The sequence below is a fragment of the Blennius ocellaris genome (assembly GCF_963422515.1).
Source record: "Blennius ocellaris genome assembly, chromosome: 10".
NCBI lineage: Eukaryota > Metazoa > Chordata > Actinopteri > Blenniiformes > Blenniidae > Blennius > Blennius ocellaris.
This window is the reverse complement of record NC_137659.1, coordinates 12456890-12474682: the sequence shown is the minus strand read 5'-3', so window position 1 is coordinate 12474682 and position 17793 is coordinate 12456890. Positions and strand designations below refer to the sequence as shown.

Genomic DNA, 17793 nt, shown 5'->3' with positions numbered 1-17793 from the left:
TTTATTTGCATTCTGTCATTTTGTCTGAGAAATATGAACATGCAAGTCTGGTGGCAGCTTGGTCAGTGTGATGTGAGTTGAATTATTCAGAAAGAGCAGTAAATCATACTTTACCATATTGTTGAAAACCGTTGCAGCATGAAGAAACACGTACACTGTACTCTGTGTTTCAAAGAAATAAGTATTTGTAGAAATGAAAATATAGCAGCCGGTCACCAAGAGTACCTGTGTAGTAATGGAGATTTGATTACATAGTTAACTTAAAGTTTCAACGATAATATCATTGAATATATATTTATTTTGTCCTTGTTTGTTTAGAATAAAACTACCAAACTATCAAAAACTATATTGATAACAAAATAAAACCTTATTTTGTAAAACCTTACTTTGTCCATAGACAGCTCTTTCTTGGTAGTGACTCTGCTTCTGTCCATTTTCACGGTGATGAATTTAAGTGACAGCTGCAAACATGGGGTCATCAGGTAGAAACACAAATGGAGAAAAGCTTGCATGCTGTGGTTACAAATGAATGATCTGTTTTCCAGATAACTTCTTAAAAGCCACCTGTTAAAAACTGAACTGCTTATGTGATTAAATCTTTTCTTGTTTGGAACAATAGAAGTCAAGCTCTGGAATTACATTTTGAACTAGATCAAGTTCAACATTTCAATGTCAGACCTCTCCTTGTTACGCTGAACCTTGGAAATGCATGATGCCTGAGGAAGTATTGGCATATAAGGAAAGTTACTCCAAACACATCGACTTTATCTGCTCAGTTAGTCTGACCTACAAAGAGTGATATCAATAACAAGCAGGTGATTCTTAAGCCTGCATTAGAGTTGATGAAAATAATTCAATGAAACCCAACAAACAGAAATGATACAACATTTTCTGTCATATACTTTCTCCTCCACCACCACCTCTCCTATTTTTAGTTATTATGTAGATGCTGGGATGACTTGTCCTATCTCCTCCAAATTCCTGCGGGGTTTTTTTCCACCCTGAGAAACCTCTCAGTTTCTCACTTAAACCGGCCTGACCTGCTGGGTTTTGTTTTGTATTTTTTTACATCCCAGCATTTTACTTCCTGGATCGCCATCCCCCTCATCTGGCAGCTTTAATGGGGATAAACTGTGAAATCAAACTCTCTGAACACGTTATGTCATCACTGTTGTTAGCACACTCATTAAAGTCCTATTTCTTATCCTTCTTTCTTCTGTCCTGTCAGGTGAGTGGGATCAACGCATCCATGAGCAGAAAGCGAGAGCAGCGCGTCTTATTCATGGTGGTGATCATGGTGATCTGCTACCTCCTGTGCTGGCTGCCATACGGCATCATGGCCCTGCTCGCCACATTCGGGCCGCCAGGTCTGATCACTCCTGAGGCCAGCATCATCCCCTCGGTCCTGGCGAAGACGAGCACCGTCGTGAACCCAGTCATCTATGTTTTCATGAATAAACAGGTGAGAGTGGGAGGCACGGGAGGAAAACTGTAGCTGGGGTCAGTGCCTTTTATCTTTCGTTTGTCAGGCAGTGGCAGGCGGAGGTCATCTCGCCCACTGAGGCCAACCATCTTGATTGTTTTCAAGGTGGTCTGATATAATGGAAATGAGCTATTGTTTTGTATTCCTGTTGGGTGTTTGTCTGGTGCCTTCTTGACATTGACTCATCTAAAAAAAATGTATTTGTGTGAGGAGAGAGGGCAATTCTTCCCATTGTATTTGAGTTTTGTTACAAAACACTCCTGCATCTACAGTGCTGCTCAAAAATACTGACCAGCTCCACAAGTGAATTCATATGACACAGTATGGTAAAATAAGGACACTTGATTAAACAGTCAATGTTACTAAGAAACACCTCAACAGTGCACACCAATACGCCCGGGTCACAATTACTGGTCCCAGTTATATGTTAATCACATTACTTCCAGACACAAAATCAGAAACAAATAAATCTCATCTGGGCTTAACGTTCAAGGTTCACGAGACATGAATTAACCATTGAATTGTGGTTTTATCACAAACACTGGCTCATTGTTCACAGGTTCTTTTTAGTGACTGTGAGAACACCAGAGAGGACAATGTCAGGCTTTATGGAGGGCAACTATAACAAGACGTTTATAGATTAGCTATGCTGTATGGACAGATAATAGCAAATGTGAGCTTCTTGTGAATACAACATATTTGTGAAGTATTGAACTGTCGCAGAATCATTACATCTATGGATTTTTAAGTAATTTTACAAGCAAACATGTTACCCAGTGTCGGATCACTCACTGTTGCGTGAAAGTTTTAGATCTTTCAGTAGTGATGATGACCAATGAGAGCAAGTCTAGATCTAGCAGAACAAAATAATGTTAAAAAAATTATAATTATAGGATGAAGGGCTTTAAATAGTAGTGTTGCAAATCCAATGGAAAAAGTTTGGGGAGACCGGAAATCTGAACCTAGAACAGATTGAATGTATTGCAATGACAGTGTGACTAACTAGCAACAGATGGATGGAGTAAACCTTGAGATGGAAACCAAAGACATTTATAGCCTGTTCTTGCTGCCGATTGTCTGCAAACAAACATTCGAAAATAATCCCAATATTTGTGTCCAATAAGGGGTTTAGTTTAGATTCATATATTTTATCTGATTGAAAGCAAACATTCTGTTCCTGTTATAGACATGAAAGAAAATGTGTGTAAATACATTGGTTTGCCTATAACTCCGGACTGTACATATTTATTAATTTCACGTTCAGTTTGCAAGATATATTAAGATTAAATTAAATGTATTCATAGGAAAGCAAGCACATGAAAGAGTCTCTACTTATATCGGAAGAGTCTGTCCTCAGTACAGTTTCATTCCAGGTCCGAACAAATCTAATATATTTTGTAAACCACTATCTTGAGCTGTTCATGTGATTCTAAATGACTCCATTTATTTAGTGATTGCACATCAAACATGAGCTCTCCCATCACAAGAGATGTTTATGATTAAGCTCACAGTAGGTTTGAACTAACCTCGGCCTCTGCCGAAGGGACACAATGATGAATCCCACCAGTGTTTGCCCTCTGGAAGTAAAAGCTCTCATATTGGGGTTGCTGCTATAATTGGCATCAGACGAATATCATGATTTGCTGGCTTTGTATCTTTGACACATTGTCTTCAGTAGCTCATTTAATTTCACAAGTAAAAAGAAAAACAGTTTTCAATACGTATTGCAAGAAAAGTAAATATTTTTGCATTGTATTAATAAAAAAACAACTGATGAATATTTATTGCTGTGCACTAACCATCTCATTGGCCTGGCTTGACACAAGCCAACTTCCAGCTGACTACATGTTCATTATCAAAGAAATCCTACCACTCTGAACACATGGTATCATATCAACTGGCCATCTGCAAAAAACCCAATAAGCTTATTTAGAAAAATTAATTGAACATCTTCCATATATAAAGCACATGTGTTTCAAGTTGTAATGAATTAAGCTGAAACTGTAAGGGACATTTCCGTTCATAATAATCTTATTAGGGCCGTTTCCACATGGGTTGACCATATTTGATCCACAGTGACTCAATGCTACACCAACTATCAGCGAATAGAAGTTTTGCACCGCCTTTGTTATTCAATATCACTCGGCAAACTTTTCATCCAAATATGAACATTACTTAATGTAAGAAGTTGGCAGAGAAAATAAGTTTGTTGACTCCTTTGCCTCAAAAGTTCAGAATGGCACTGGAAGAAGCCCATCACTATACATCTGTCAGGAGTTGAAGGGAATACAGAAGCTTTTTGGGGCCATCAGCAGCGAAACTCGACAGCAAGGGCCTCGCTTCTGCTTTTATGGCTGAAGGGCCAGAGACACGGGAGACGGGATGAAAGCCAACAGGCAGCCGGGGTTGATTTGTGAACTCCAGCATCACACGCTTTATCAGTCACGCCTCGCCCCATGCCTCTAGCTGCCGACGAGCGGAGAGCAACATTTGATCATAAAGTAGCTGTACATACATGCTAAATTATTGATTTGAAGACTTGGGGACACAAAGCCTTTGTATCGAAATAATTAATCACACCAGACCTTAAAAGCTGTGTCACATTTATCATGCAACTCTTGTTTGTGCTATTTAATTAAATCCGTAGGCTGATGTAAACAGGCTTGTTTTTGTTGAATCATTCTCTGGAGACATTTCATTTAGCTATTTCGGGTTCATCCAAGATCAATCTCAGAACAATGGTTGAAATGTATCCGAGATTCTCCTTGCTCAGAATTAGATTAAGCTGTTTCCAGCAAAAGTTTTTAGTCAAATCTAAAGAGATTTAATGACATACATTACTTGATCAGTAGGATTATGGATGCAGAGTTTCCCTGCAATTAGATAATTAGAAGGCCTGGTAGTACTAAATAGATAGTTCCAGTTACTTGGCCTTCTACTTGTGTCTTAATTACATGAATTCCAATCAGTCTTAAAATCTTCAACAAAAAGCAAAATACAGGAGTGCTGCTTGGGTGTAGAAAAAAAAGTGTTCCTCTGCTGCTCTTCCGTTTAGGGATCCAAGTGGAACTTGTAAGAGAAAATCCGAGGCACTAAGTGGTGCAGATTTCCCTTTGCTTTTACAGAGTCTGCCATATTTGTAACTTTTTTCTGTCATTAGCAGGTCATGCTGATCATGTCACTTGAATCTTTAAACCTTACCTGACCTTTACATCTGAATTATTATTGCATTTTGATCCACTTTGTGAAATACTGAAAACATTTGCCTTTGAGTTCTTTTATTTTGATGTAAACAGAGGACAAAAAAAAAAAAAAAAAAAACTTTTTTGGTGTAAATATTTTCAACTAATTCTGCAGTGCTCAATCTGCGATAAGAGATCACGGATACAATTTGCTACGTTAAATGGTAAATATATTTCACTTATATTGCACTTTTCTACCATTGCGAGGTAATTACTTTGCAATGATGTGATTTACTGTAAATGTGTCTTGTAATACTGCCTTAACCACTAAGGCGTATATCAAATGTTTATAAAACTGCAGTGATGCAGGCTTTATAAGCTAATTTGTCCCGGTTCTATCGAGTTGTCTCATGTTGAAATCTAGTTTTAAGGTCACCTCGGTTTAGTTGGTGCAGAGCAGGGCATGATTAAAAAGTTCTGTGCAAAACTTTATTTTTTTTTTTTTTAAACAGGAAAAACTGCTTGTGAAAAGCAAAAAGTATACTCAATTTAATTTCCACTTTGAAGTATTTACCTTGGCTGTGATACACCACTCCCAGACCTTGGAGCAGTACCTGAAAGTCCTCTTCTTTAGGAGTGTCAAGCACTATCTCGAGAGCTTGAATTCCATCTTGGGGAATTGGTTAAAGTCATGGAGCAAAAACTGGCAAGTAAGGCTGGTAGTAAGCGACAATCATGTTGGTGCTTTCAAAGAAACGTGCACGTTTCATGCACTGTGGCTAGCGGGTTGTCATCACGGAGTGTCCAATTGCTGTCCGGGGTGTTTCTACCGAATTTTCCCCGTCAGACATCGCAAGACGTCGCAGCAGAATGCACCACTGACCATCTGACCCAAGGGAAAACTTTCACAAGCCGCAACACCAAGAATGGTGACAAATATGTTGACCATACTTTTGGTTTTATCCAGAAGAGCGCAGGCTTTTCTACTGCTCAAAAACTGCTTTTTGTTCTCCTCTTTCTCATGGCCGTACAGCCAAGTCTCATTACCAGTAATGCCCTTGCACATGATAGTGATCAGAAAACATTGTTGAACTTAGATGACTCTGTTGTATTTCTTTTGTGTGCAACACAAAGAATCACAAAACCTGTTAACAGTTTCGTAAAATGTGCACCCCCCCCAAAAAAAAAATCCAAAAAAAAAAACCAACCCACTAATAATGGTTTAAGCAAAACACCAAAGAGAAGAAAACATCTGAATCTTCAACAACCCTTTTTAATGTAAAAGAAAATTTGTGTTTTCACAAATGCTTCCTTGCGTGATATCAGCAGTCGCACACATTGGCACAGATCCTTCCTTATGATTTTCCAAAAGAAAGTTTACACAAACTATTTTCCCTGTCAACAGATTGTATTTATGGAAAACCCTCTGACATGAAGGCAGCGTCAGCATACACATGCTGTCTCCATCACTTGCCAGCTACCTTATGCGGCAACAAATACAAGATTCAGGCTGAAGTCGTTTGTGGGTTTCAGTGATGGATACTGTCATGGGTGTTTGGTTGTGCTTTAGATAGCAGCGCTGCGGGTGTACGAAGGTGTTCACATCGCGCACACTGCGGGTCTTGGAAAAAAAAAAAAAAAACATCTTAAGGAGAGCTTAGTTTGTCTTTTTGGCAACTCTGAAACTATTTTTACTTACTTGAAAGATGATATACTGAACAGTCCAAGACTACAGGTTTTGCAAGTAAAGTGTTTTTATATATACGTAATTCAAAATGTTTTAAAGAAGCAAATAAATAGAATAAAATGAGATTATAACACTTGGATTGCATTAAACGACCATTAAAATGGATAAAAGTAGGATACAACATTATCAGGTATAAAATATTCAAAACTCATAAAAACAATACCAATTGTAAACAAGCATGAAAGCCAATGCTGCATATTTCTTTAACAATAAGTTGCATTGCCTTTACTGGAAAGCTGCAGAAAGCAGTTTTTTTAAGGAGCTATTTAAATGAGCTGTGGGTGTCAGCAGCCTTCACAATGTCTTTGACGCTTGTTCAACAAGTTGGAAGTCCTATGAATAAAAGCCGCCTCACCACTTAGACTCTAAGTCTTAGAGCAAGCCAGGGCTGAACCGGGGGCTTTGCAGTATTGTGCTTGACTTTTACTCCACTTCTACTCCTCACACTCCCATGTACATGAATTTACATTTTAGAAGCTAACACTGAGTGTGATAAAGCAGGTTACATACTTATATGAGACAACATTATATAATTGTTTAATGTTTTGGACAATCACAACTTAAGGAACCATCAACCATGACTGCAATCTCCATTTCATAGGCATGAAATCAATCAGCAACCATTCAAGCAGGTATGGTATTGATAATATATTCAATTTTCAAACCCTAAGGGGAAGAAAAATGTGCTCACCAAAAACAACAAAACAAACAACAAAAAAAACCCAAAATAAATAATATTCCCTTTGCGTAATAAGTCAGATGTGCATTTATCTGACATTAGGGAATTGATTCATTTGCAATACATGTCAGCTGTAAATTTCACTACAGCCAAATATTGATACATAAATCAGACAAGATCGTTTCAAACCATCTACTGATCATCGAGAAATGTTAAATCAAAATGGTGGTTGCATGTCAGCGTCTTCAATTTTCACTGAACAAATTCTTCAGCATGACTCATATTTTGACAGGCATCTGACTAATCTGCTCCATCACTGCTTAAATAATCAATTTCATGATTTGTTAACTACTCTTTGATGGAGAGCTTTAAGCAAAGATAGGATTTTAACACCCATCTGGTGTGTTTCCAAGCAGGGAAACAAGACACTGCCACGCTTATTGCGTATCAGCTTTCTAAATGAACATGTTATTGTCAAATATAATAACATTCATGCTGCTCATCAGATGATGCGGAATGTCAGAATATTAGTGAGGATGTTGGGTTTTGCAAAGCAGGTGTTGCTTATCGAAAAAAAAAAAAAAGGTTGTACATGTACTGAGAAGTCAGTGAAATTTGAAGGTTTTTTTTCTTCAAAATATCAAATGACTTTCAAAAAAGACTCAACTGTAAAGGTGACTTTTGTGATTAAACTAAATATCTGGGCATTCAAAATGATATTTAAGGAAATTCTTAACGATAATTGAGTGATTAATGAGACACATCCAAAGTAACGTGCTGCGGGCAATCCATGTCCTTGGGTGACAGATGATGCTATTATATATATATATATATATATATATAATATATATATATAATATATATTATATATATATATATATATATATATATATATATATATATATATATATATATATATATATATATATATATATATATATATATATATATATATATATATATATTATATTATATATATATACTGTAAAATTCTCCTTTACTTTGTTTATGATACTTTCTTATCAAGTCCCTCGCTCAATAGAAGTTTTTTGTACAAAGACAGTGTAGACTCAAGATTTAGGATGTTTTGTTCCTTTCTGAAACAGTTCATCACAGTGAGGGGAAAAAATAACATAAGATAAAATTGTTTCACTGGGGTGTGCTGATAAAACTTTTCCTTCAACTTAATCTTTATCATCTCATTCTTGTCTATTAAGTGAAGCACAATGCACTATGTAGGGAGTATTCCCTTGAGACTGTCAAAGAAGCCCCATGCACTGTAAAGAGAATTATACACAATACTGTATATTGAAAAGTAAATCTTATCAGTGTTTTCAAAGGTATTCAAGTGTATACTTTTCTTTGAAGCGTAAACTTTTCTCGCAGAGAAGCTGTCAAGAGTCATTCTGCTGTGGAGTCCACTGGAAAAAAAAAAGTGCTTCCAGATGTTATTGTCATATGGAGGTGCTGCATTCTTCCTTCACGTTCCATCTCACAGCAAAGCTCTGAACCCCGCTGCCGACTGACCTTACAGGAGTGTTTCAGCCCACACATCAACGACCTCACGGCTGCGCCACCAACAGAGGAACACCAAATGTCCTGTATGTCATTTTCAGTCTTCAATTCCTCCCAGCCCGTTACTATGGAAACTGTGAGTTGAGGCGAGTTGAAGACTAAAAATGCTGTACAGATACAAGTAGCAGCTGGTGGGTGTTTGTCCCATCAACAATGAGCAGCACTCGCAGCCGAGAAGGCTTGAGGTGGATGTCAAAAAAATCAACAACAAAAAAAGAAACAACAGAGAATAATGGGTAAGTTTACACTGCTTCACCTTTTTGCTGTCTTGTGTAAACACAGTGATTTCTGCTGGATATCAGTACTGAAGGGTGTCACTGGGAAAACTGAGAAAACGTCAAGAGCAAACAGATACAATATCTGTTGTTGCTCCATCGCAAGTCTTGTCATTTCATGGAACATTACCTCTACAACTACGACAGAAAGCCCACTGCTTCCTGGATTCAAACAAACACCTCTGTGAAGTGACTGGCCAGTCCAACAGGGAGAGGTCTGACAAGCCTTTGCTTGATGCACATTAACAAAAAAGCAATGATCACAAATGTGTAACTGGAATAGGATTTAGACACTGAAGACAATTTGAGATGACTCAGATAAACCAGTAGCAGTGGTATGTTAGGAAAAACATTGGATATGACAAGAACAGCTGACCAAAGATAACTAGACCTACAGTATGTCCAAGTCCCAACTCATCTTCCATGGTTTAAGATCTGAAGTGTTAAAGGATCAATAGAATTCTCTTTGGGAGAAAATAATGTGTTTATGTGTTAGACGATGTTTTGATCGGATCGAGAAATGCTTTGGAGTCACATTATGTTGGGAAATAGTACAGTTTTGTGAAAAAAAAATAATTCAAAACAGTGACATGCTCTTTTATTGCAGGGCCACATTGTACTACAGGCTTGGTTTAATTTGCTGTGTGATTTGTTTCAAATTAGCTCATAACATGTTCCTTCCTGTGATTCTGCAATGCAAGGTATTATTGACTACTATTAGAGTCCGTGGAGAATGAAAAGCAATGAAGCAAGCCTGCCTGAGGCATGTCGAGTAAAAAAATAAAAACCCACATGTATTTGTTTGCCTGCTGGTCATATTACACTTTTTGTATTCTGTTTATTATGTATTTTCTGTATTTTGTATTCTATCATTGTGATTTTTCTTTTTCTTTTTCGTCAATAATTTTGCACTCTGTTTGTCTTGTCATGATTTCTTTTCAGCAAATAAATGGAGTAGGGGATATTCAGTAATCATCCATAGCCCCCTCTGGTTTGGTCACAAATTGCACTTTACTATTGGAAAACACTCAGAAACTTCTGCTTTTGAAATAAGGACTTTTAGTCTGTAAAAGATACTCAAAGTTTGGGTGGTTGGCCAACAAGTGATGCTGTTGTTGACTTAGTCAGTGACACATTTTGTTTACTGATAGAAAAACTGAGTCTTTACGGCTCCCACTGTGTTGTGTTTTTTAAACTGAAAAAAAAAGCAAAATTAATCAAATTGAAATAAAGTTACATTTCTTGTGATACTTCCAGCTGACTCTGATTTGCACAATAAATACAGATTTCCTCTTACGTGCTCCAACGGAAGCGATGGACTCTGGAATAGAGGGCAGGAGCTCTGGGTGGTGGGCATGAGAGTCACATGGTGGGTGAAAAGTTTGACACAGATTATTAGGATGAGGAAAATGCAAGCTTTCTGTCACACAGCCAGCAGTAGCCAGACTGACGCTGGAGGACAGCCTGACCTCTTTTATATGTATACTGGCTTTTTACTATGTGCCAAATAGCTTCCTAACGAGACATCAGCTGTGATATTTTGAGCAGCTTTAAACTCCGTGTTTAAAAGAGGGCAGTGTCAGTCTTCTCAACTTTCCACAAAAGAAAAAAAAAATCTAATGACTTTCTCAAGCTCATCCCTTAGTATGTATTTAAGAGATTTGCTGAACAATTACTATGAAATGCACCAATCAGTATCATCTGTTTGCTATGAAACCTTACAAAGCAGAAAAAGATCGGTGCGTGAAACACATCAGATGATTTCAAGGGATTTTATATTTACTTTTTGTCAAGAAATGTGAAAAAAGAAAGTAGTTGTCTCATTTTAGCATTTTCAATTCGTATGCAAATGTTCTGCACTGTGACTCATATTTTGACAGGCATCTGACTAATCTGCTCCATCACTGCTCAAATATTCAATTGCAAAACTTGTTAATGACCGTTTCTCTTTGGCGGAGAGCTCGAGGTAAAGCTGGGGTTTGAAGACCCATCTGGTGTGTTTCCAAACAGGGCCAGTGTGATCAAGTCTTCCTACTCAGGTTACTATTACTGGAGAGAAAATTAACATTCTGCGACAGTTAGACAGTTAATATCTCTCTGATTTCTTAATGTGCTGATCAGTTGTTCTCAGACATTATGATACACATGCAGTTTATTATGACATGCAAAACTTATGAACTGAACTCTATTGAATTAACATGACTTTTTTTTTTTTTTTAATGGCACTTTCCTTTTTTTCTGCACAGAGATAAAACTTAGGTCCAATAAATCCTACATAAGCAGATTGACCAAGATAATTTAATGAAATGTCTTTTATCCAGTGGCAGGTTTGATGATCTGTATTGTCCATAACTCCCATACAAAATTCATTTTAGTTCAAACATATATTAGGAAGGTTTTTTTTTTTAAATGCAGCGTTGATCTGTTAAAAATTTATGTTTTGATGACACAAGCAGAGAGTAAGCAGATCTCAAAAAGGAGAGATCGACAGATCAAGATGTCGCATCTCATCATGGCAACAGCTGCCGTGTTTACATGGATCATGAGTGATCAGATTAAACACCAATCTGATTCAAATTGCAACATGTAAACAAGATTTTGTAATTATATATTGCTCCTACCCAATTCACTGTATGATACGCTCCGATCCGGTCAGCTGGGAGTTTATCATGTGCACATGTATCAAATGGCCAATGTCACAGTGCAAGGCATTATGGGATTGTTCCAGTGACTGAATGGGGTGATATCCTCATTGCATATGAACTGTATTCAATGCCCATGCAAACTAAATTGATGTCTCACTTGGAAATAATCCAATGATGATGACAACAAAGTGTAAACACAGCTGGTGTAGTCCTACTAAAACCACAACATGGTTACTTCTCGCTCATTTGACTGCACTCATTCTCAGTCTGACCTCGGTGAGAAATTAATTTGTAACACACATGTGGATGCCTGGAGGTTGACTCAGCTCTCAGTTTCAACAATGTGTTAGTTACTGGGAGCAGTGCTGCTTGAAACGTCAGACAGCAGAAGGAAGGAAGGACCTGTGATTTCACACTCTTGGGGTGAAGGAGTTGCATGTCGAGCTGCTTGGTGGACTTACAGTCTCAGGTGCAGTCTGCTCTGCCTCTTCTTGAACAGTGCCGCTATCAGACCACTCGACTTGTGGTGTTATCAAACCACTTATTCTGGTGAATACCTCGTTACTTTACAGGGCTATATGGTAATTCATTGATTAGTTTCAGCTCAGGTGTAACAAATCAGGAAATCATTTAGAATAGAATTGGACTGATTAGAGACGTTGAATGTAACAACAGAGTGTAACCTTTTGGTTATTGTGCTCAAGATTACGTGTGCGTGAAGGTCTGTACTGTATTTTCAGGTCCCACTGGGAAGGTACTTTCAAGAATACTTTTTGGAAAACTTGAAGAAAAAAAAACATAAGAAAGCTGACTCCAACTGAACCAAAAAGCAGAGCTTTAATTTCATCATGGTACTGATTTAGTTTGCCTTCATTCTTAATCCAATATTAACTTGTCATAAAGATCCAAAACTTTTCTCAGCTCATGGTGACCTTATGGAAACTGCAGTATAAAGCAAAGCTGCGATATTAAGTAAAATGTAATAGCTTTTTGCATAATTCCTCTCTTCCAAGTACAGAACAGAACTGCTGCTTTCTTTGAATTTTTTGTTTTATTACCTGAGAAATATCTTTTGGCTGTACTGCCTCACGACAGGCTAAGACGTATGAAAACTAAGTGAAGACATGACAGAGACAAAGAGCAAGGTTTACCTCAAACTTATTTTCAGTACAAGTGCAAAGAGGAATTTATTGCTGAGAAACCGTTCAGTAACAAACCTGTCAGTTAAGTGTTTTTGAGTCAGTAGTTTTCTCTGTCGCAGAAAACACAGGAAAAGTAAAATCCAACACATGATCGACCGACTCATTTCAGCATGAGGAAATTATTGGTTTGCAATATAAACATAGTGCAGCCAATGCTGAATTTAGAATGTGCCAGAAAATTGGAGTGGATACCATTCTCATCCTGTTCTGTTCATACGTTCCTGTGTAGCACTCATCATTTTACTAGATCTATTATTAATTTATCATTATTATGTTATTTCTTTTTACATTCTGTGGTCTACATGAGACTTCCTGACACTGGAAAGTTTAATGGTTGAATTAAGTCGCACAATTGTCATAAGCAGTAGTGACTAATCTGCTGATGCCTATAAAACAAAAGATGAATGCTACCTGGAATTACACCACTTCCCCCCTTTAATGACATTATTCATAATTTTGCTAAACGTTTGAGTATCTGCAACCAACTCCTCCTCTGACTGAGGTGAGAGCTCTGCGGCTTTTTTGAGTTTTAGTCACCAAGATTTTAATTAAAGCTTGGTCTCTTCCTTTTTTAAGTCTAGCTTTCTAGCCAGCAAATGTACCAACGATTCATTCAACACCTGTCAGCCACTGGTGATCTGCCAAAGAATTTATCATGAAAAAAAAAGTTTAAATGAGATCATTTAAAAGATTCATATTAGACCCCTTTTTTTTTAAAGTCCAAAGACTAAGATTTCAATGGTATGAGTATGAGAAAATCTTAAGAATCAGCAATTATCGACTGTGGTAGAAACTCATACATGCACAGGGAGAACAGAGTCTACACAGAAAGGCTTACAAACTCAACTCAGACCAGCAACATTTTCGCTATAAGGCTATAGTGCTAATTACTACGCCTCTGTGCACCCCCACGATGGATCGCACTACTCTGAAACATCAAATACCTTGAAATTTGTTTTGTAACAGAAAATGTAATAACTTGTAACTCTAATGTCAAAATGCTGACCAAATGTTGCCTGATAAAAAGAAAAACAGAAGATCTTCATTTACACGACCTCATACCATTTGTGGTTGTGGTTGTCTTGAACCCAGTCACATTGCAATGCAGGTTTATTTCAGTCTTAGAGACATCAAGGAATCAGACCTATGTGTCATGCCAACCAGCATACAGCAAAACTAAAGAAAGTATGAAAATGGTTTGAGGGAAACAAATAGGACATCCCAGGGGACAAAAATGTGTTTTTGTTCAAACTAAACTTCAATGCAGAGTTTTGCATATAGCTAAAGAGTACACACTTCACTTGAGGTGTTTTTCTTAATTGAGCAGAGTAGTTTCTGTAGTTGAATCTGACTTAACAACAACTGTGTGTCAACATGTTTATTAATAGATATGAGCTTTTGTCTGAACTGCTAATAAGTCCCATTTTGTACACAGTCAAGTAGAAGAAGGAAACAAAAAAAAAAAAACGAAACAGCAGGCCGAGGGCGATGTTTCAGGCTTTGACAAAAACAGGAGAGTAAAGTGAATGAGTCCAGATTACAGAGAGCGTCATCTAAACCTGATGTGACCAGTCAGAGATGACCTGCACTGAGTCATCAACAATCTTCTCTCATCCTGAAATACTCTCCTCCCTTTCATCTCCCTGTCTTGCTTTATCAATTTATCTGTCACTGCCTTCACCTTTTCTCCTGACCTTAGCCTTGATGTCCCTTTAACTAACTTCATTCTCTCCCATTTGTTTGTTTCCTCAATCTTTCTCTCTCTTTCTCCTCCATCTTTTCATCTATCCTCAGCATGGCGCATGCACAGCTGAAGGGAGCAGAGAGTGCAGCTTCAACGCAGGGAGGTCTTGATCTGGTTTCCTCACGTCCCTTTGCCTTGCCTTCATTCTAACATGACCTTAAGGTTATGGATGGACTGACAATGGGGAGACACGTGTTGCTTGTAGATACAATGCAAGAATAATATTTGGTTATGTCCTGGGGCATTTTTCTCTTCCCTTTCCTCTTCGGCATCTCCTCACACCTAGCGAGCGTTTGACAGACGGCGTTGCATGGGAGGAGTTCAATGTCGAGTCAAATGACTACAAAAATCCCACTAGATGAGTTCATGGTGTGGTGAAAAATTCATGCCGGCGATATGTTTTCAACTCAAAAGTCGTGAAAAGGTAAAGCTTCATAACTTTCCCAGCCTGTCAGTGATTCTCAAGATCGCTATGTATTTGAACACCATGTATATACATTAAGAATTAAATATTGATTCCCTGACGCAGCTGGGTGCTGTAAGTATTAGTGGCGTAATCCGATGTCTTCACATGCATTTTCAAGCAGTAGTAGGGATTTGTAATCCGCTCAAAATATTATGCAAGGCCTAGGTGTTTTATAAAGAAAAAAATGTGTTTCTTCATAATAGTTTGTCAACTATAATATTTAATGGGGTTATTTGACAGATAGAAAAAAAATAGAAACTCATTCTAATCCCCTAAAAATAATAAAGGTCGGAATTGCAGGGTTCATTGCATAAACCATTCACGTTGGCACTGCTTTTCAGAACTGCCTGAGACTCATGTTGACATCTTATGTTACTTTCAACAATCCATTTTTAAGAAGCCAGTTTTTTTTTCTGTCTCATTTTCAATCTAATTGTATCAGGATGAGCATATGTTTGAAATACTTTGCATGTATTTGACGTTTGTGGTGGATGCTGGAATAGTCTCATCACATTTTGCACCCATGGGGAAATGTAGTAGACTATAAGTATACATGAAATGCAGAAAGTATACTAAGTATACTACGTTTACTCAAGAGTGGCATCTTCTGAGCCCACATTAATATAAACTGAGAAAATGGTGTTGGAAATGTTCTAAATTGTGTTTTAGTCTGCCTCTATGTTCAGAATGTGTCACAGGTGAAGATAAAAATGTGTAGAATTCCAACTATATCCAAATACCCTGAATTCATTGTTATGCTTTCAACCTGCTCCTGGGGCCCTCAATTATTCAGAATCTTCCTATCTGTCTATCAGCCAGACGAGATACCTAGATTTGAGCTGGGTAACACAGGGGGCTCTGCCTTGTGTAGGGGTCGGTGTAAAACAGGATGATCTGCATGAAATCATAATCCTCAGATTTCCAGATTTGTTTCTTGTATTGAGCAGTGTATCCAGGGGTCCATTCACTATTTATTACACCTTGACAGACAGTGTATACATTTCAATGCCTTTCCTCTGTACCTTGGAGACAGCCTGTCCTTTTTTCTTTTTTCTTTTGGACAAAATATTTTGATGTCTATTGAGTTTTGGTGCAGGCTGGAATATAGTATTTGTGGAAGTGTCGACCTGTAACAGTTCTTGTGGATTCACTGGATCATTTTTATTAGATTGATGAATTATGTTCACAATCATGTTTTCTTTTGCAAATGAAAGTCTACAAAACAAGATTTTGACAACTTTAACGATTCATACAGAATATTGGTCAAAACTTTAGGTCAGACCTCACACAGTGATGGGATAAATAAAGGGTAGAAAGACGTGTTAAAGAAGGGAAGACTCACAGTTTAATCCTGAGCCACTGATATGAAACTAAGAGGTCAAAGTGAGAGAGAAGCAGTGTTTTAATTAAAGCTAAGCCCTGAACCTGAAAACGGCTCCATCGGAGTGGCGCAAAGGCCAACAGAGGAAACTGACTATATTTACACTTGGCCCTTACCCAATGACTCATGATGATAGTATCTGTGTCTGTGTTTTAGTAACTGTTGGGAACTTCTCAGATGTAGAGCCAGAACATACAAAAACAAATCTACAACTATTTGAGTCATACAGTGAAACAAGCCTGAACACCATGGATGCATCTTAAAGATTTATAAAACAGCTCTTTTCTCCGTATTCAACATTTACATACAATATACTGCAATATTTTTGAAGCAAACAACTTCCGAAAAATAAATTTGACTTACAATCACAGAAGAATAATTAGGTATATAATGATCATTGGCAGTTGGATTATGTTACAATAAATAAGGCAGTGTCCTCTTTTCAGACCGTCTAGTTCCCAGATTTTGTACTTGCTAAACAAGGCTGACAAAATTACTTGCACTGCAGTAATAGTTTGCACTACTGATTGAAAATGTCACCAGTTGACTGCTTAATTTAGAAACAAATAACTTCTGCCCCTTGGTGTATTGTCCCACATGCAAAGACAAAGTGACACAATAAACTAAATAGCAGAGTAGTAGAGCTGTGGGATGCTGGTGTTCATGGAAGGACAGGGAGGAATAAGACATATTGGCTCAATTATATTCAAGTATAATTGACCTAAAAGTGTATTAAAGAGAGACATGAAATATGGTAAAATGACTCCCAAAACCAAAACACGAGGAGAAAACATTCAGCGATATAAACCATAAGTGAAACATTTAGTTTCTTTAGTTCCAGAGAGATAAATAATGACCATTAGCGGTTTTCAGTCTGTGTACTTCTGTTTCTAATTACATGTCTGTCTTGTGTGCTTGCCCCAGTTTTACAGATGTTTCCAAGCCCTGCTGCGCTGTGAAACTCCTCGAAGGGGCTCCAGCATAAAAAGCTCCTCCAAGGTTGCAACCAAGGCCATGCGAGGCGTAGCAGTCACCGGTCCCCACCGTACAAATGATTTCCTATATATGGTGGCTTCATTGGGTCATCCAGCTACCACAGTGCCCCAGCTGAACCCCTCCTGTGAACCCACCATTGATATTACCAGAGCTCCTTCCTCGGAAAACAAGCCTGTCGTAGTTTCACTCGTGGCCCACTTTGATGGCTGATGATTGGTTACAACCACAAAGTCCCAAAGTCCTGGAAGTGATTAATAATGAGAGGTGTTGTTACCGAAGCTGAGCGAGCACGTGCCCACCTGTCCAGGTGGATTTAACGCTGCTCTTGCATCAGCTCTGCTCTGGCTGGTGCAGATGACGGACCGATAACCCAAGAGAAACCTTGAACTGCATCTGGACGATATGAGCAAAAAAAATA

The 17793-nt window shown here is 37.9% G+C and overlaps 1 protein-coding gene across 1 annotated transcript in view; it reads left to right on the top strand.

Annotated features, from left to right (window-relative positions):
- Nucleotides 1–17585, top strand: part of tmtopsa (teleost multiple tissue opsin a) — a gene marked incomplete at both ends in the record, with an annotated part of 54832 nt that extends 37247 nt beyond the window's left edge. The window contains 2 exons of the mRNA XM_080504156.1: nt 1229–1462; nt 17304–17585. Of these exons, the coding sequence (XP_080360282.1) occupies nt 1229–1462; nt 17304–17585 (516 nt within the window). The remainder of the gene's footprint in view (nt 1–1228; nt 1463–17303) is intronic.
- Between the last annotated feature and the right edge of the window lie 208 nt (nt 17586–17793).